The 20717-nt window shown below is 44.0% G+C and overlaps 1 protein-coding gene across 1 annotated transcript in view; it reads right to left on the reverse strand.

Annotated features, from left to right (window-relative positions):
- LOC311227204 (caspase activity and apoptosis inhibitor 1-like) overlaps positions 1 to 20717 on the reverse strand; it is a 37780-nt gene that overhangs the window by 6613 nt on the left and 10450 nt on the right. Inside the window, exons 4-5 of the mRNA XM_084312769.1 lie at positions 7844 to 7904; positions 2513 to 2577 (exon numbers count right to left, since the gene is read on the reverse strand). Of these exons, the coding sequence (XP_084168895.1) occupies positions 2513 to 2577; positions 7844 to 7904 (126 nt within the window). The remainder of the gene's footprint in view (positions 1 to 2512; positions 2578 to 7843; positions 7905 to 20717) is intronic.

Genomic DNA, 20717 nt, shown 5'->3' on the forward strand with positions numbered 1-20717 from the left:
GCATTTCACAACAACACAACAACACAACTATCTCTCACCAACGGACCGGAATAAGCTAGAATTGGAACATTAGAAATTGGATTCGGCCAATCAGAGATCGTCTCTGTGAAATTCTGCTACGGAAAAAAATACTGGCGTCGGCCAATCAGAGAGCGTCTCCGCGAAATGCGGCTACAGACATTCTTGACGCTACTGGCTAGACCGCTTCAAATCGCGCCCGGATTCCAACATAATAGTCATATTTCAACGCACAACGCGTTACGCACTGATTGGCTTCGACGGATACAGCGATCAAACCGTGACGCGCACTCAGAGCGCTATTGCGTCTAGCCCGGGCCAAAAAAAAAAAAAAAAAAAAGTGATGTCACTTCCTGTTCAAGAAAACGAGTATTTTTTTATTTTATATAATAACGTTATATTGTGCATTGGAAACACAAACATACTTAAAATGAGTAAATATTATTAATTTTAAACATGTTTATATTATTTATAGGGCTATAAAACAAAAAACTAAAAAGTTTTATTTTATTCTTCTTCTCTGATTTAACAGCAGTCAGCAGGTGGGTCGGCGCCCTTGCGCCCCTAGTGGCAGAGCCGCCACTGCTTTCCGGGTCAAAACTCCTCCTCATACAGGTGTACCTAACGCTTAAATAAAAGAAGCGCCACCCCCTGGTCACATAAATCCACTGCACATTAAATCCATTTTGGCCGTTACACCATCCATTTGTGAGAAAAGGGGGTGGGTTATATTGAAAAGGCTTGACAACAGAGGTTCAAATATAACTTCATATGTATTGGTTATTTGTTTATTTTATATCAGCATCCAGTCTCCAGCGCCATGTTAACACTTCCTGTGTTTACATTTTCGAGAGTGACATCATCGCCTACGGCAAAACGCAAACCGTAAACAGAACCCGGAGCGCACCAAGACTTGAAGTGTGTACACGAACTAGAGGGGGGGGGGGGGGGGGGAGTTCGCACTCAGAGACGGATCGGACCAGAACGGATCGGAACGGACCCGAATGGGTGAGTGAGAAAGCCCCTTAAGACACCCACCCACCCTGATACAAACACAGCTCTCACCACTAGACGACACCCACCCTGATACAAACACAGCTCTCACCACTAGACTAAGACACCCACCCTGATACAAACACAGCTCTCACCACTAGACTAAGACACCCACCCTGATACAAACACAGCCCTCACCACTAGACTAAGACACCCACCCTGATACAAACACAGCTCTCACCACTAGACGACACCCACCCTGATACAAACACAGCTCTCACCACTAGACTAAGACACCCACCCTGATACAAACACAGCTCTCACCACTAGACTAAGACACCCACCCACCCTGATACAAACACAGCTCTCACCACTAGACTAAAAGACACCCACCCTGATACAAACACAGCTCTCACCACTAGACTAAGACACCCACCCACCCTGATACAAACATAGCTCTCACCACTAGACTAAGACCCTGATACAAACACAGCTCTCACCACTAGACTAAGACACCCACCCTGATACAAACACATCTCTCACCACTAAACTATGACACCCACCCACCCCGATACAAACACAGCTCTCACCACTAGACTAAGACATCCACCCTGATACAAACACAGCTCTCACCACTAGACTAAGACACCCACCCTGATACAAACACAGCTCTCACCACTAGACTAAGACACCCACCCTGATACAAACACAGCTCTCACCACTAGACTAAGACACCCACCCACCCTGATACAAACATAGCTCTCACCACTAGACTAAGACCCTGATACAAACACAGCTCTCACCACTAGACTAAGACACCCACCCTGGTCCCTGATACAAACACATCTCTCACCACTAGACTAAGACACCCACCCACCCTGATACAAACACAGCTCTCACCACTAAACTATGACACCCACCCACCCCGATACAAACACAGCTCTCACCACTAGACTAAGACACCCACCCTGATACAAACACAGCTCTCACCACTAGACTAAGACACCCACCCTGATACAAACACAGCTCTCACCACTAGACTAAGACACCCACCCTGATACAAACACAGCTCTCACCACTAGACTAAGACACCCACCCTGATACTAACACAGCTCTCACCACTAGACTAAGACACCCACCCTGATACAAACACAGCTCTCACCACTAGACTAAGACACCCACCCTGATACAAACACAGCTCTCACCACTAAACTATGACACCCACCCACCCGATACAAACACAGCTCTCACCACTAGACTAAGACACCCACCCACCCTGATACAAACACAGCTCTCACCACTAGACTAAGTCACCCGCCCACCCTGATACAAACACAGCTCTCACCACTAGACTAAGACACCCACCCTGATACAAACACAGCTCTCACCACTAGACTAAGACACCCACCCTGATACTAACACAGCAATAATATGATGATAGAAAGTTATGGTTAGTTTAAGATAACAGTGTGGTTAAGGTTAGGGTTAAGGTAATGATTACCTTGTTTAGCGTCCTCTGGTTTAGTTTCCTTGAGGGACGATGTAGAGTCCACGTTGTTGTCTTGCCTTGAGGACAGAAAGAGAACAGTGTATCAAGACTTCGATAACGTCAACACTACGGATGGGAATCCATGCCATTTTATTGATACCGATGCAGATTCTGCTTATCGGTCTGCTTCTTTATCGATCCCATTATTGATTCCTGATACATTTTCTGCGTGGGGGGAAAGTAGGCCAACACGGAAACAGTTACAGCCTGAGAGGAAGCTTTAACTAGTCTGTCTGTCATCATCAAGAACGGATGAAATTACAGGATATTTGAGCTTAATATGTACATTACAATGATACAGGTATAAAGACACTATGGTAGTAAGTCGTACTGGCCAGCAGCGCAACTAGTAAGAGTAGGTAAGGGATATGTACAGATATAGATATAGTATCTATAGATGTAAAATAAAATTATATGCAGGTATGTACAGACAGATATATGGTAAGAGTATATATATGGTATATACAGCATTATACAATGGTATGCAAATTTCTTGATTCTGATTGGCTGAAACAGTCAAGTTAGACGTTGTTATTTCGTATAACACACTCCACGTGAGCCCAGATCCCTCCCACAACCGAATAACTTTTTTTCTGTCTGAATGAATCCGCCATAGATAGACAAATGGAAGTATGAATCGCTTTTGAACGAATCCTCCAAAAAAGATAGTCAACTGGAATATGTTAGTTCATTACACATATGTTGGATTATGTAATTACCGTAATTCCTCTAATAGTAACCCCGGCTTGTATTTGTTTCAACTGTAGCGGGTACCAGGCTTGTATTAGGAGGAGGCCTGTATAAGAGGGAGGCCTATATTTCAAATTTTCAAACGGATCATAATGAATAAATCAACATTTTGTGTCAGTTTGAACCCAGTAAAATGTACTGGGTTCATTTATTGAAACAAAGTACTGTATGAAATAGTAAACAGTGCAATTACAGGTGGTCACTGGTCATTTCAATGTTTTCAAAGTGAAATCAAGTAACTAGCTCAGTATGCAGCTCAGTATATTAGTAACCGGGCTTGTATTAGGAGGCCGGCTTATAATTGCTTAGCTCAAGAGCGCACCCGGCCATTAATAGAGACCCGGCTTGTATTTGAGACCCGGTTACTATTAGAGGAATTACGGTAATTTGTCATGACCCATTGTGAAACAAAAGAAATCGCGGACTTAAAAAAAAGAAAAAAATGTCTGTCGATCTTATTTCTTTTGTCAGACCATTGGATTTGATTGATTGATTGATTGAACATTTTATTAACGGAATGCAGAATGGGTACAATACAGTACGGCTCAATACACACAATTGTTAACACATTCCCCGCCAGACACGAGTTAACTCGTTATTGGCCGCCAATCGTTGAGCGCCAGACACCAGTTAACTCGTTTTTGGGATCGATATTTCATTTATTCGCTATACTATTCATAATTCATAGCTGCAGCCTCTGTATCCCCTTCAGAGTCGGTCTGAGCTGGCAGACGGTAAACACCGCCCTCTACTGCCAGGCGGAGCTATTGCATCTCATTCAAAAAGGGGCTGGTGTGTTTCAGGAAGCGATCTGAGCCGGGCGGGCGGGGTTTAAATATTCAGGCGAGTCAGTTCTATACAACGATGGCATTACTGTGTGTTTTATTGTATAGCAATAAGGTTGGGTGAATTGGGCCATTGTATAAAGGCATTACATCACTTGAAGTCGTGTGTTATACTCATTAGATCATGCCTAGGGGGGTCTAACAACCCTCCGCTGCGCGTCGGGCCTAACAACCACCCCTACGTGTGATCTAATGAGTATAACACACTCCTGCACGTGATGTAAAGCTTAATTATTTTATATATCATACAGACCGGAAACATCACTGCCTGGTATGGAAACAGCACGGCACAGGACAAGAAGGCCCTACAGAGAGTGGTGCGCTCAGCCGAGCGTACCACGGGTATTGCACTACCTCCCCTGCAGGTTCTATACAACAAGAGGTGCAAATCCAGAGCCTGCAGAATAATGAAAGACCCCCACCACCCCAATAACAGCCTGTTTCAGCTGCTGAGGTCAGGCAGACGCCTGCGAACCCCAGCTACTAGGACAGAGAGGCTTAGGCTTAGCTTCTTCCCCCAGGCCATCAGAGTCCTGAACAATGAACATTGAGTACCACAGAACACTGAACTATCCACACATAAGCACACATGAGCACACACACGACACGCACGCTGTGCACGCTCACACACTAGCAGCCACTTTAACACTTCAACATGAGCGGGCACACACTCATGCGCACACACTCACACTTATTGCCAAAAGGAAAAGCCACTTTAAATCAGTATTAGCAACAGTAACAGTGTATTGCACTACCAAAGCTACCTAGCATGCCCTATATGCTCTGTAAATAACTATGTACAGATACCGATTTTGATGTCACACCATGTTACCTGTTACCTGTTATTGCAAAAAAAAAATGTATTGGATTCTATTATATGTTGTACCCACTGTATTGCACATCGTTGCGGGCAAGACCACCCGCATTTCATTGTATACTCGTATGCCGTGACAAATAAAACTCTTGACTTGACTTGAGTTATATGCAGGTGTGTAAGTAGGTATATAGAAGGATTGTATGCAGGTATATTCAGACAGACAGTGTAGAGTCTCAAATACATTCCTGGGCCCTCATGTATCAACCTGACATACGCACAGATACGTGCTTAAGCCGTGCGTACGACCATTCCTAAGCAAAGTGTGGGATTTATCTATTTGAACTTGTGCTTGACTTTGTGCGTATATTTAAGCACAGGTCGGACCATGCGTAGTTGGCGCCCGGTGGTAGAATATTTTTACAACGCGGAAATAAGCACTGACTGCGCTCCGCGTAACTCAACCCGTTATTATTTTGCGCATATATTGCAGAAATACGGGAACGTTTTGATTATATTTAAAAGGCTTTGCCATTGTTAAACGTAATAAGTGGAACCCCGAAGCTGTAAGCAGAATACAAGTCATATGAACACCCACGATATAAACGCATTGCAACGAGAACAGACAGAGGTTATTTGTTGAGTGTATGTGTATACAAAACCCTTGCAATAAATGTGTCTTAAATGAATGAAAAGCATACATGCTCTGGACACAGAGCATATATCGTGTGGGTGATATCATGACTTGTATTCTGTGTCAAAGCCTAAATCAAAACGTCCCCGTATTTCTGCAATCTATGCGCAAAATAATAACGAGTTGAGTTCTAACAAAGAACGTATTACATGCTGCTGGTAGGCTGATAGAGTAAACTATGATATGAATATGAATATGATATGATATAAAGGTATACTGGTCCGTCCGCGAGGATATCGAGGACTCGAGTTGGGGGACCCTGATGTAAACAAGACAAAAGTCTTTCTCTGGTCTGCATCCCCTTAACAATTGTGTGTATTGAGCCGTACTGTATTGTACCCATTCTGCAATCTGTTAAATAAAGTTTTCATTCATTCAGCCATTAAATGCAATTTGAGAATATAGGCTAAAGCGACGTGTCATGTTTCCAAATAAGATTGGCCACAACGGAATGCTTTCTACTTCAATTTGTTGATTAGAATAGATTACCTCGCTCCGTTGAAACTTCACTGAGCTCAGCACACAGACATGATAATAATAATAACAACAACAATAATAATAGCTTCATTTTACATAGCGCCTTTCAAGAGACCCATGCAAGGTCGCTTTACATAGATGGGGGGGGGGAATAACAAAGTAATAAAGATAGTGGACAGACTATGTAAATATGATGATGGGATTCAAGTTCGCGTTTTTATTGATCATAGGCATGCTGTCATAATCAAACATTCTAGAACATTTGTCATCACAGATCATGTCATAATAGAACATAGGCTACATGGCATGGTCCATCGTGATATTGTGTAGACTGTTATTACTGTACCACCCATTGTGACAACAGCCTTGTGAGCTCCCGCACACAAACATGATGGAATTCAGTTTGTATTGATCACATAGGCAGGCTACATCATATGGCAGTGAGATTCATTGTTCTTGTATATGCTCTCGTATTATTGTTTATATAGGCTACCCAATACTGACATCAAAATAGATTGTATGCCTCTAGAAATCATATGCAGCAGGTAGAAAATTGACGGAAAATCCGTTGCGATTTGGAATAAAATTGAGGAGAACTTTAATCCCTGGGTATTAATCAAACAAAACGGAAAAAGGCAGTCATATTCCAGCACGGTCTTTATTAGTGTTTGTGCTGCCCAGGCAGCAATGGTTAATAGATATCATATCCGACATCACCGTACGTGTACACGTCTGTCAGCCTGTCTCATAACACGCTTCCCTCGGTTTAGTCCATTTTTCCACATTTCATGGGGATGTTCCATTACCGTATATGGTTAATCGGGGCGGTTTTGGTATGCAAATACGTGAAAGTGTGCACGAGCCTCGGCGTAGGACCAAGGTGATATTTATCATGACAGGTGTGCGTAGGACCTGTGTACGCACGTGTGATAAATCCCGTTTTTTTTGTGCGTGCACACATTCTAAATTCTGTGCTTACGTGTGGAAATAGAACATTTTCTGATGAAAATTGATAAATGAGGGCCCTGGAGTTTAAGCCCATATTGCGTAGAAAGATGCTTCAGCATACAGACACAACAAACAGAAAACTAACCTCAGCATCTCTTTCTATCGTAGCTTTCATTTCTCTTGTGCAAAACCAATAGTTTTGATTTGATTTCAGAGCAGGTCTGATGAATTAGCAATAATAATGGTCATTTGACTTAATAAAGTAAACTTGGATGCAATTGAATAATACCACTGCTTGAGTCGAGAGAAAATGTACATCTGACGAGCTTTTAAAAAGAGAACGTAAATTAAAAACACAAGGTAGAACTGAAGGCTTAATACTGGGTCGTCCTCCAATGGTCCACGTCTCCACGATAGCAGATTAATGCATTTTATTAAATAAAAACACGATGCAGGTGCAGATAACACTCTAAAAAATACTGACGTAAAGCAATTCTGCTGCATTTTTGCGACAACAGCGATAAGAGACATTCTTCTTTCGTCAACAGCCCTAGCAACGCGCGGCTGTCAGAAAAACATGCTGGTATTGATTTAAAAAAAAAAAGGAATCCATAACCTCAGAGGCGTATGATTCCTATTCCCAACTGGAACCGGCTTTCGATTCCCATCCCTACTAGTCCCATCCCTTCAGTTCGCTCTACAACAGAACAGAGATGACATTTTAAATAAAATAAATGATTTGAGGTTTTACTCACTGGCTCTCCGGCAGCGTTTCTGTGTCGTCGTCATCAGCATCTCCAGACGTCAGCTCCTCCCCTGAAGACGACACGGATGGATTTCACCGAATGACAATGAGTCACATGCAAAAATGGACTGCTTAAAGTTAAGTGTAAGTATACTGGTACTGATGTTAAAGTAAGTAAGTAAAACTGTATTTGTATAGCGCCCTTCTCAGAACGAGTGCACAGAGTGCTTCACAGAATTTTTTAAAACATCAGTGGAAAATACAAGAAATAATACATGTGGGAGAAAGAAACATTAAAAGATTTGCTAAAACACTTGAATAGACATCGAAAAACTAAAACAAAAAAAAATAAGAACAAAACAGACATGAACAGAGAGAAAACGCCTATGGGTGTTTAAAAGGCCTGCCTGTAGAAGTGGGTTTTTAGCTGCCTTTTAAAGGTGAGCTCTGAGGGAGCGGTTTTCAGGGCTAAAGGGAGGGCGTTCCAGAGCCTTGGGGCTGCAGTCACCGCAAAGGCTGTCCCCTTCTTCTAAAATTATGTTTTTGGTCGATTTTTATTTGTTTGTACTACCGGGCAGTCCGGTAGAGAGAGGGAGAGAGGAAGAACTGGAGACAGAGCGGGGGGAAGACACTCGGCAAAGGACGCCGGGTCCGGGAATCGAACCCGGGTCGGCCGCTTCGCGACGCAGCACGTTACATGGGTCGCCACTTGGGTGCCCGGCTCTGTCCCCTTTTGTCTTGAGTCTGGTCGTGGGCACCACCAGGAGCTCCTGAGGGGAAGACCGCAGTGACCGGCTGGAGGAGAGTGGGTGAATGAGCTCATTAATGTAGCTCATGTAGGGCTCTGTTGCATGCTATACTGGTACTGATGATAGTGTTGCATACTATACTGGTACTGGTGATAGTGTTGCATGCTATACTGGTACTGGTGATAGTGTTGCATGCTATACTGGTACTGGTGATAGTGTTGCATGCTATACTGGTACTGGTGATAGTGTTGCATGCTATACTGGTACTGGTGATAGTGTTGCATGCTATACTGGTACTGGTGATAGTGTTGCATGCTATACTGGTACTGATGTTAGTGTTGCATGCTATACTGTTTTTTTTTAATCTACTTTTTCTCCCCATTTTTCTCCCTTCCCCAATTTCGTATTGTCCAATTCTACCCTCCCCTGTCTCGAACGTTGTTAGGCCATACCTCCTACAAGCCGGCTGCAATGTGGATGAAGCCTTGCATCACGTGTCCCCTCCGGTACTCGAGGATGCAGCCGTCGCATCTTTTCACCTGCACAGCGCAATCTCTCAGCGGCGAGGGTCTGCGTGGGAGGGACACGCCGCCCCTGTTGCTTCCTGATTCTACTGCGCAGGCCCACCAACCGACCTGTAGGAGTCGCTGTCCACAACGTCCGACCCCCACCCACCAGCTTCCCACCCCCTAATACTGCCAATTGTATTAGTATGAACGACCAGCCAAGCTGGTAGCAACGCCGAGAGCTGGGCTCGAACCCAGCATCTCCTGCGTTGGTGGCGAGCGTCTTGCCCACTGCGCCACCTAGCCGCCCCTTATGCTATACTTTTTCAAGTTTCTTTATTAGTTGTCATACAGAAGTACAGAATACTTTTATACAAAATGCTTCTTTCTGTTACGCTCCAGAGACTGTGCTAGACAAAAATAGATAAGTATAAAATAAGTATAGCAAATATAAAATAGAAGTCAAGTACGTGGACAAAAGTGTTCAGTACATATATACAATGTAAAATGCAGAGTAGAAGTAACTGAGTTACAATACAATATACTATACAGTGCAAAGCAGTGGAGGCTGCTGACCATTTTTAGGTGAAGCACAAATTATTATATTATATATTAAATTATATTTTTAAAACATCCCCCACTGTGTGTCAGTGGTCAGTGGACTGGACACAGATGAAAACATTAACATTAGGTGACAGCGCACCTGACCAGATGAAAACATAATTAGGTGACAGCGCACCTGACCAGATGAAAACATATTAGGTGACAGCGCACCTGACCAGATGAAATCATATTAGGTGACAGCGCACCTGACCAGATTAAATCATATTAGGTGACAGCGCACCTGACCAGATCAAAACATATTAGGTGACAGCGCACCTGATCAGATCAAAACATATTAGGTGACAGCGCACCTGACCAGATCAAAACATATTAGGTGACAGCGCACCTGATCAGATCAAAACATATTAGGTGACAGCGCACCTGACCAGATCAAAACATATTAGGTGAAGGTGACAAGGAAGCCACAGACTCATACCCCCCCAACATTCAACTAACCGCCTCGGACGCGTGAATATTTTAGGCAACCAACTTGTGTTTAGCGTTTCTCTGATTGGCCACTACGCCCATGTGACCACGGCAGCGCGAGAGAGCTGCAGCGCGGAAATAGGCTGTCTATTGCCATTCTCTAAGACAAACTCTAACCTTAACCAGCTCCTTAACAGCGCCTAAACTTAACCCTTCTAACCTTAACCAACTCCGAAACAATGCCTAACCTTAACCAACTCCGAAAGAATATTGCCATTCTCTAAGACAAACTCTAACCTTAACCAGCTCCTTAACAGCGCCTAAACTTAACCCTTCTAACCTTAACCAACTCCGAAACAATGCCTAACCTTAACCAACTCCGAAACAATGCTTAAAGTTAACATGCCTAAACTTAACCGGCGAAAGAATGCATGTTAAAAAAAAAAAAAAAAAAAAAAAAATGAAGGGAATCGAACTTGTCACCAACAGACCGCAGGATCCACAGCAAGGCGGCGCTACCAGTTGAGCTAGTTGTCGATGTTAAAAGAGGGGGGATTACTGCTACATAATGCTGCCGCGACAGAGCTCAGCGGCTGCCGCTCCGCTCTGCTGCTGCCGCGTCGCCGCGGGGGCGTGGCTAGACGCAAGTTGGGCGTGGCTAGACACAAGTTGGTTGCCTTTAATATTTAGGCGCCTCGGACAGTCCTTCATACCAGTGGCCATCAGGCTCCACAACAGTGGGCAGGGACTGCTGCCAGACATCGACCTAGAACTAATAGGAACCCAAGTAGGACAATAACACTACCTTATGCATACTGCACCTTATGTGGATACTGTGATACTGTGAATAATGAATAATGTATATTTCAGTTAGTTAGATAGTAAATTATAACACTACCTTATGCATACTGCACCTTATGTGACACTGTGAATACTGTGAAAATATATTTCAGTTAGTTAGATAGTAAATTATATTGACCTATTTGTTTACACTGCTTGTGTTGTTTTCACTACCTAACCCCCCCCCCCCCCCCTTCCCCCATGCTGCTATGATGCCTGAATTTCTCCAAGGGGATCAATAAAGGAATATCTTATCTTATCTTAAAGGGGCTATGTACTGCTATTCCTAGCACTATTTGGGCAACTTTACACAATTCCTGTTAGTCTGTTGAAGATATTTGTAAGTTTTTTTTCAAAAAAATGCATCGTCTTATATTTCTAATCAAATACTCAAAACCATCATTTTTCAGCCTCAAGATTTCAGGCTGTTATGGCCTGGCTCCGCCCATAAGCACTTTGAGTGACAGTCAGTCCACACAGTCTGCACTGGTAGACAGAGAGAGAGAGAGAGAGAGAGAGAGAGAGAGAGAGAGAGAGAGAGAGAGAGAGAGAGAGAGAGAGAGTGAGAGTGAGAGAGAGAGGGAGGGGGTGGGAGAGAGAGAGAGAGAGAGAGAGAGAGAGAGAGAGAGAGAGAGAGAGAGAGAGAAAAAAAAAGACAGGCCGTTATTGACAAGGCCCCCTCTCTCCCTCCCTCCCTCTCTCTTCCTTTCTCTCCCTCTCGGTGATGAGAGTCCGCGCGGCAGCTTGTGGGTTTTTTTTTTCTTTCTTTCAATCTTCCGTTTGCGGGTGTGTGGCGTGCGGCAGGCCCCCCCCCCCCCCCCCCCCCCCCAAGTGCTCTCTATCTCTCTCTCTCTCTCCCCATGCAGAGTATGAGGAAGTGGTTTCCACTCGCTGTGTACAGTCAGTCTAGGTAGAATGTGGGCGGGCATTAGCTACAACCACAGAGCCAATCACATCACTGTCTGCTACCCAGCGTCCGAATGACGTGACTCAGCCGTTCCAATCAAAATGGCCTGATTTACTGGAGGAGGAAAGGGGCTGAGCTGAATCAGAGCAATCCGCCAATATGGTATTTAGACACTAAAACACATTGATACGAACTCCTATTACTATAATACAATGCTAGAGACTGAAAAATGACATTTATAGTACATGTCACCTTTAAAAGGAAAGATGAAATTACCTACCTGGGTTCCATCCTATAGAGCAGGGGTAGGCAACCCTAGGCACGCGTGCCTGCATAGGCACGCGGGGGCATTTTCATAGGCACCCCTAGGGGGCAGCAAAAAAAGAAGTATAATTTTTTTTTTTTTTTTTAATAAATGTTATAGTGAAATATTTTGCACTGTTGTCGCATTTATCTTGTTGAGATCCTCCCACAGGATCTTTTTACTAACACATTTAATTGAGACCCTTTATTTGTTTATTATTTCAATTTAGCTGGAAATACATTGCTACATCATTCAGTAACATTTGCAGAGCCTTATAACAAAAACATTATTACGGTCACCATTGTGACCAGTGTGATTAATCAACAAATTGTATTATTTATTTTTCTATTTCATTGAACATTGCACATGTTAAAAGCAATTGTTTTTACTCAAAATGTGAGTATTACCAAGTCAACTTGTGTTCTTAAAACAATGACAATAAACATAGTTTTATTAGGTTGAAATAATGTGGTTGTGTACTTATTTTTCTGTTAACTTATTATGGATTGAAAACTGAAAACCTTAATGCACAGTAACTGAACTCAATATTTTTAAGTTCTGGTAACTTATTATTATTTATTTTTTTACAGTGTAGTCTTGCGATCAATCAAAACGTATTTACACATATACCTCACATTCACCCTCCATTCACATCCTGGTGTTCTCCTGGTGTTCTCCATTAGGCCTGTAGGTGGAGCTATGACAGCACACGTACAGTACACACACCGATGGTGTGTGATGTGTCCAAAAATGAATGGGCAAATGTGAGTGAAATGGTCGCACTGTATGCAGCTGTTTGTCTGCATTGCATCCCCCCCCCCTCCCAACTCAGATTTAGGGTTGATACAACCATCATAATAATATTGTTAATAATAACAATAACAATGATGTAATAATGTAAAAAATTATCATTAAAAATACCTGATTATGAGAAAAGAAATGTACGATGCATGGAATATTGTTGAGGCACACTAGTTACAACTATATTTCAAACAGGCACTCCATGTCAAAAAGGTTGCTGACCCCTGCTATAGAGGCAAATCTTTCCTGTGACAAAATGGGATCCAATGTAATAAAACTAAGTCAACCAACAAACTAGATTCCTGTACGGGATCTCCTCTCTGGTAAACAAGAATACCTTGAAGACTCTAACAGGAGCACTCATTCAAGGGTACTACGACTATGCTTGCACCTCATGGTACCAAAGCACCTCAAAGGCACTAAAAACAAGATTACAAACATCACAAAAGAAACTGGTCAGACTACTGCTTGACCTTACTCCTAAAACCCACCTCACCCCTGCCCACTTTGACAACCTAGGATGGCTTAGAGTAGACGACAGAGTACAGCAACTTGCAATGGGCCTGGTCTACAAGATACACTACACCACTAAGATACCCATGTGCATGTCGAAATACTTCCCAAAGGTCAGTGAATACCACGACCACAACACCAGAGGGAGTTCCACAAATCATGTTCAACCCAGATAAAATAATTTAAAAAGTAAAAAAATAATAATAATAATAATAATAATAATAATAATAATAATAATAATAATAATAATAATAATAATAATAATAATAATAATAGAAAAATCGTCATAACTTAGAAATTAGATTGCATAAGTCTATGAATCGATAGCGCAATTCTGTTTCGATTAATTGCCCAGCCCTACTGTGTACAGTAAGTTAGCTTGGTGATCATCATTGTGATGTAGGCTAAGCTAAAAGGTAGCTAACAAATTGGCTAGCTACTGTTAGCATACTACTGTGTTGTTACAGCTGTACAGCTTACTAGCTTGCTCTTTCAATGCTGCCTTGCACACAGTCAAAACAGTCCAGCTGCAGTTCCGTAGGTTAGGTTTAGCTGGGGCCAATCTCAAGTTTCTCAAGTTTCTTTATTAGTTGTCATACAGAAGTACAGAATACTTTTATACAAAATGCTTCTTTCTGTTACATTTTGTATAAAAGTATTCTGTACTTCTGTATGACAACTAATAAAGAAACTTGAGAAACTTGAGATTGGCCCCAGCTAAACCTAACCTACGGAACTGCAGCTGGACTGTGTGCAATGCAGCAATCTCTGGTTGGATTTGAAGGTTGTCAATCATTCAACCCGCGTTCGTGGGTGGCTGAGGCAAATCTGCACAGGCAGTGCTTAGATGACTCAAATAGCCTATTTTCATTGGATAATAGAATGAAAAGAACTGCCTGTGCAGTGAAAGTTTCACTTAGTGATTGACAGCTAGCCATGACTGACTGCAGCCCTGACCAAAGAGCTCAGAGCTGTCACTTTTGGCCATTTTTTAAAAAGAAAAATAATTCACTGGCATTTTCTTACAGAGGAAAACATTTCTAATAAAAAAAAATAATAATAATTAAAAATAATATATAATTATATATATATGTAAATTAATAATAATTATGAATTATGAGTGAATTTGTGTTTCACGTGTTGTCATAGAGAAACCTCCACTGGTGCAAAGCAGAAATGGGATGAGTTATAATTTAGGTACAATTTACAGTAAGGTGTAATGAGGTATGGGTTGTAGTGCAAATTCTTTACCAATAAATATAAAGTGTGTTTAGGTGTTCTAAAGTGGGTAAAGTGGGTGCTGCAGTGAGTTGTTTGTTTAAAGTGAGTGTGTGCGTGTGGATGTGTGTGCTGTGCGTGCATTTGATGGTTGTTACATAGTGTTATTGTCATTTAGCATTCTGATGGCCTGAGGATAGAAGCTTCTTCTGAGTCTCTCTGTGCTTGCCATGAGACTCCGGTATCGCTTGCCTGACCGCAGCAGTTCAAAGAGGCAGTTGTTTAGGTGGCTGGAGTCTTTGATAATTCTCTTAGCCTTACTCATGCACCGCTTGTTGTAAATGTCCTGGAGAGTGGGAAGCCCCCCTCCAATTGTGCGTTCGGCTGAACGTGCCACTCTCTGTAGTCTGCTACGGTCTTGTGCGGTGCTATTCCCAAACCAGGAGGTGATATTGCCAGTCAGGATGCTCTCTATTGTGCATGAGTAGAAGTTCTTAAGGGTCTTCTGACTGACTTGGAACTTCCTTAGGTGCCTGAGGAAGTAGAGGCGTTGCCGTGCCTTCTTCACAACACTGTCAATGTGTGTGGTCCATGTCAAGTCCTCGGATATGTGGACTCCGAGGTACTTGAAACTGTTCACTCTCTCAACCGGTGCCCCGTCGATGCTGAGGGGGCTGTAGTCCCTGACCCCCGACCTCCTGAAGTCCACAATCATCTCTTTTGTTTTGCCGACGTTCAGGAAGAGGCAGTTCTACTGGTACTGATGATAGTGTTGCATGCTATACTGGTGTTAGTGTTGCATGCTATACTGGTACTGGTGGTAGTGTTGCATGCTATACTGGTACTGATGATAGTCACTTGACTTAAGCCTTTGCACTCCCTGCGGAGCATAGGCCACTGACGATTTCTTTCCATGTTGCACGGTTTTTGGCCTCCCGAACGATGTTGTGCCATCCCAGTCCAGCCTCTTTCATTTCCCCTTCCCAAGAACGGTGCCAGGCGTTTCCTCTTTCCAGGTGGGTTCCATTGTAGGGCTTGCCGGGTGATGTTTGTGTCTTCCTTTCTCAGCGTATGGCCTATCCACATCCACTTTCTCTTCTTTATTTCTTCTGGCGGGGGTAGTTGTTTTGTGCGCTCCCACAGGTCCAGATTTGTAATGACATTTGGCCATCTCACTCTTAGAATGCGGCGGAGGCAGGAATTTATGAAGGACTGTACTTTCTGCTTCAGCCCTACGGTTGTCTTCCAGGTCTCTGAGCCATACAGGAGGACTGATTTAACATTGGAGTCAAAGATCCTCAGCTTTGTGTTGGTTTTTATTTCGCGAGACCTCCATACTCGACCAAGTAGGTTGTATGCCGTTCTTGCTTTTCCGATTTGCACTCTGATGTCTTCTTCTGTGCCACCCACTACGCTCCCAAGGTAGGTAAAGGAGTTAGTTTCTTCGATGGCCTCTCCCTCTAGTTCAATGTTTTGCTGGCACTTTGTGTTGATCTTCATAATCTTGGTTTTTACCCTATTAATCTTCATTCCTAGAGTTGAGGCTGTTTGCTTTAGTTTGTTGGTCTTTTGTTGCATTTGCTGGTGACTGTGTGATCTAGGTCATCTGCAAAATTGAGGTCTTCAAGCTGGTGCATCAGTGTCCACTGGATGCTGTTTCTGGCTCCTTCTGTTGTCTTCTTTACATTTACATTTAGTCATTTAGCTGACGCTTTTATCCAAAGCGACTTACAAGTTCTGTACGACAAGACAGCAAGAAGGGTACAACTCTATCAGCTGAGTAACAATGTTCATCAAGTGTTGCGTGTTACAGTGTAGGTTAGTTTATTAGGACAAGTGCATGACAGTAAGGTTAGTCAGGGTTAGATTTTTTTTTTTTTTTTTTTTTTTTTAATCATTTCAGATAATGGTTGAAGAAGTGAGTCTTTAATGGTTTCTTCATGGTCCAATCAATGGCCAGCAGGAACAAGAAGGGGGACAGCAGGCAGCCTTGTCTCACTCCGGTCTTTATCTCGAACGGGTTTGAGGGCTCCCCTCTGTGCAGTACCCTACTTGTCATCCCGTCATATGATCCTCTGATGATGTTGATGTACTTCGGTGGGATTCCATAGTGCTCCATCAGGTGCCACAGACTGTTCCTATCTAGACTGTCAAAGGCCTGTTCGAAATCGATGAAGTTGATGTAGGGCTGGGCGATAAAACGATAACTATCGCGATAAATTATTTCCTCGAAATAAACATGAAACGTGGTCGCAAAGTTTCGATATATCGATTTTCCAAGCATGCACGCACTAACAACCAATCAGTGAAGGAGATGGCCGAGAGCGAAGGAGACCCGGAAGGAGACCCAGAGGTAGGACTCACTCAACAACAAGGCTTGCTAGGCTAATTAGCTTGCACTGCGATGTTTTATATATTTACGTGCAGAGTATGTGTGTGGCGTGAATTCTGAGGCCACGTTTATAGTAGTGTGGGGTATACAGTGGACGTCGTTTCAATATATTGTGGCGGAAGAGAGTATTTTAGTGTCATATTTAGCACATTGTCATGGAATACACCGCTTAGAAGCAACAGGCTGGCTAGGATAACTAGCTTGCACGGCGATGTTTTATATATTTACGTGCAGAGTATGTGTGTGGCGTGAATTCTGAGGCCACGTTTATAGTAGTGTGGGGTATACAGTGGACGTCGTTTCAATATATTGTGGCGGAAGAGAGTATTTTAGTGTCATATTTAGCACATTGTCATGGAATACACCGCTTAGAAGCAACAGGCTGGCTAGGATAACTAGCTTGCACGGCGATGTTTTATATATTTACGTGCAGAGTATGCGGGTGGCGTGAATTCTGAGGCCACGTTTATAGTAGTGTGGGGTATACAGTGGACGTCGTTTCAATATATTGTGGCGGAAGAGAGTATTTTAGTGTCATATTTATTACATTGTCATGAGATATTCCGCTTGTCGGCTAACTGCTAACGTGCGCGGACTGATGGCGACATCAACTCGACTCGAGACATTCGCAGCAGCATAAGAAGTTAATTAAACTTGACAGACATTATATCGACGATAATTATCGATATCGAATTATATGAAAATAATTTAATAATTTTATCACGATAACGTTTTTGGTCATATCGCCCAGCCCTAAGTTGATGTATAAGGTGATGATAGTGTTGCATGCTATACTGGTACTGATGATAGTGTTGCATGCTGTACTGGTACTGATGTTCTATATCATACTAGCTTCCGCTCAGCGTCATCTGCACTAACCTCACTTTGTGCATATGCACTGAATAAAAATTCACAATGTACCTTTACATACCAACATTCGTCTGGCCACACCCCCATCCGCTACCTTCATAAGCAGGTGTGTGGCCACACACTCGCCTCCTTCTTCACTTTCACCACAAGGAAGTGCCTGTTATATACATCACTTGACGAGGTTATTAAGCTGAAGAAAGTTGAGAGGAAAACAGAAGACAAGGAGATACGTTGACATTATATCTTTATTTTCTCTCTCACTATTTTCGAGAAAATACGGCGATATTGTCTTCGTCACTGGAGTGTCTGGAAGATGATGATCATTCTGACCTCCACCGGCTTTTTTGTATTAGGGGCTCGCGCCGCTGATATACTCCCCACCTGCAGTCCTCCTTGCTGCGGCTGGATAGGTATTGAACCTCCGGTTATACAGCTGGACTGTGGGAGGCACCGGTTGTTGTGAGAAACCGGTTTGCTTCCGAGCTGGGTGAGTACTGTTTTGCTTGCGAGCACTAGTTGTCTGTTAATGCTATGGGGGTTAGCTGACAATTTTACGAAGGCCGGCCCCGGATTGGGGTCCTCTGCTCGGCTTCTTAAACGGCGGACGGAGGATCTTGGTCTGACGCCCATGATGGTCGACCTAGTGGGCCGCGACGAGACCTGGTTGAACCCAGGATTCTCTGGACAAGCGGATGCTTCTCTGTCCCGTGCAGGCCCCATCTTTCACATGAATGTGGAAGTACACCCTAACGAGGAAATGTGGGCATAGATCTTCGTTATCGGAAGATCCATGCTCAAGTCGGCTGCAGCCCGGATGGGAATTGTGCCAGCTCCGCTGTATGTCTGGTAAATCACCATTGAAAACTGTGTTTGACATTTCTTTTTCTCTTCCCTCTTAGGATGGGGAGGGACTTAGGCGGCGGCCTGTCTGAAGTGTGGCTTATTATGTTGTTGTGTACAGTTCAGGTGATAGCTGCTTAGCTGGCGTGCCCTGAAAAATTGGGCGTGTGCACCGTGGAAATTCCCCCACCATAGAGTACGTCACTGAGCGCGTTTCCATTGGTAAGACTTCCGTGAGTTGTTCAGGTTCCATGTTATGGATCTGTTTCAGGGAGTTGTCAGAGCTCCTCCTCACAAAGCTCCTCCTCAGGGAGAAGTGCCTTCTGTGAGTTCGGACTCTCCTTCCCAGTGAGGGAGCCTCCTCAGAGTTTCAGAGTCTCCTCCTCAGATTGTCAAGGTGAGTAGAACTTCAAAAAGGAGTTCTGCTCTATTGTATGTGTATTCGATTCAATTCGATTATTGAGTGTGTATTGGTTCAGTGCCTCCTCCTCGGAGAGCCTTAACCCATGTGTTACATAGCTCAATGTTGCAATATTTATTTTCAATCTATACAGCTCGCGTGGGAAGTCTCTCTGGGGATTCCCGTCTCCTCCCTGTGGCGAGGGTGGCGGGATGTAAAAATGAAGAAAAAAAATTACCCTCAGCCGCGTCACGTGGGATTCATGTCAGTCTGTGTTTCTTTCTTTTTTAATAAAAAGAGGAAAGAACATGAAGCACGACGGCTCCTTGTCGTTCTCCCAGGCGACTTGGAGGAACAATGTCTGGTGTCTTGTTAGACTATCCATTGATGTGTTTGGGTCTCGACGTGTACATAGTGCTGGCTCGGGGTGTTTCTGATAAGAATCACGCATGAGGCTGGTACGCCTTGGTTGCTCGTTATTAAAACATCGTTTTTATAGGGCAACTGGGATGGAGGTTTTCTCTTCCGAGCGCCTGTTACTAGGTCTCGACGAATTCTCGTTCATATCTGGGGGATGTTAACGGAATAGATCAAAACATAGGTAGAGGGGTCTCAGAAGCCACTGAGCGCGGTACGAATGGGACCGTCTGGGTGGCGCCCTATTTTCATGTTTTAGATCGACACGCGTACCTACCCCCTCTATTGGAGTGGGGATGTCGGCGTGATTAGGGCACAGGACTGGTTCTGGTCACGCTGGTCCAGGTCAGTTAACCCGTTGTCCGCCGGGGACGCAGATCTGCTGTTCTGGTACCCTGAGGGACTTGTGCTTTATTCGGGGGAAGAAATGCCGGGTCGGCCCAGGTGTCACAGGGTTGGGCGTTACGCATGGCGAAGAGGGGGCTGTTGGGGTGGTCTTATGGACCTCCTCTGGCATCCCTGTGTGCTTCCCGAGCCGCCGGGCCCGGTCCGAAGTTGTGTTTCGTCGACCCGTAGGCCTGGAATAACCCCTTTTTGAAAACTGTAACACTTGTACTGCGGTATAGCCAGTGTGTACCCGCAGGTGTGTTTGAGTTTTTTCTTGAGGGGTTATAGGAACAACCACCGCATGTGGTACCAAGAGGGTGGTTGATTCCCTGGTGTGTTGGAGCAGAGTCAACTCCCGGGTTGCCCGGTTGAGTGTGCCCCTGCACGTTCATGACATCTGCCAATCGTGTCAGCCTTCTCTGCTTCGGCCCCTCTGGGTCGGGGTTTCTTGGTGGAGACTTTGTCATGGTGCGCAACAATGCCAGCATACGCCCCTTCCGCCGGGGGTGTTATTTCAGTTGACCCCTTTGGCGCCTGTCTCGTCCGCAGTGCTCCAGGCTCGGGTCAAACGCCTGCTGCCTGGTTTGAGGGATCGACCCCCTCTGGGGTCGTCTCCCCGGTGCGCTGCCTGCTTTCGCTGTAGTGTAGCCTTTTGAGTGCTTCGAGTTACGGCCATGCTGACTGCCTGAGTTTGCCAGGGTCAGTGTGCCA

The sequence above is a fragment of the Notolepis coatsorum genome, assembly GCF_963971535.1.
Source record: "Notolepis coatsorum genome assembly, chromosome: 4".
Classification (NCBI taxonomy): domain Eukaryota; kingdom Metazoa; phylum Chordata; class Actinopteri; order Aulopiformes; family Paralepididae; genus Notolepis; species Notolepis coatsorum.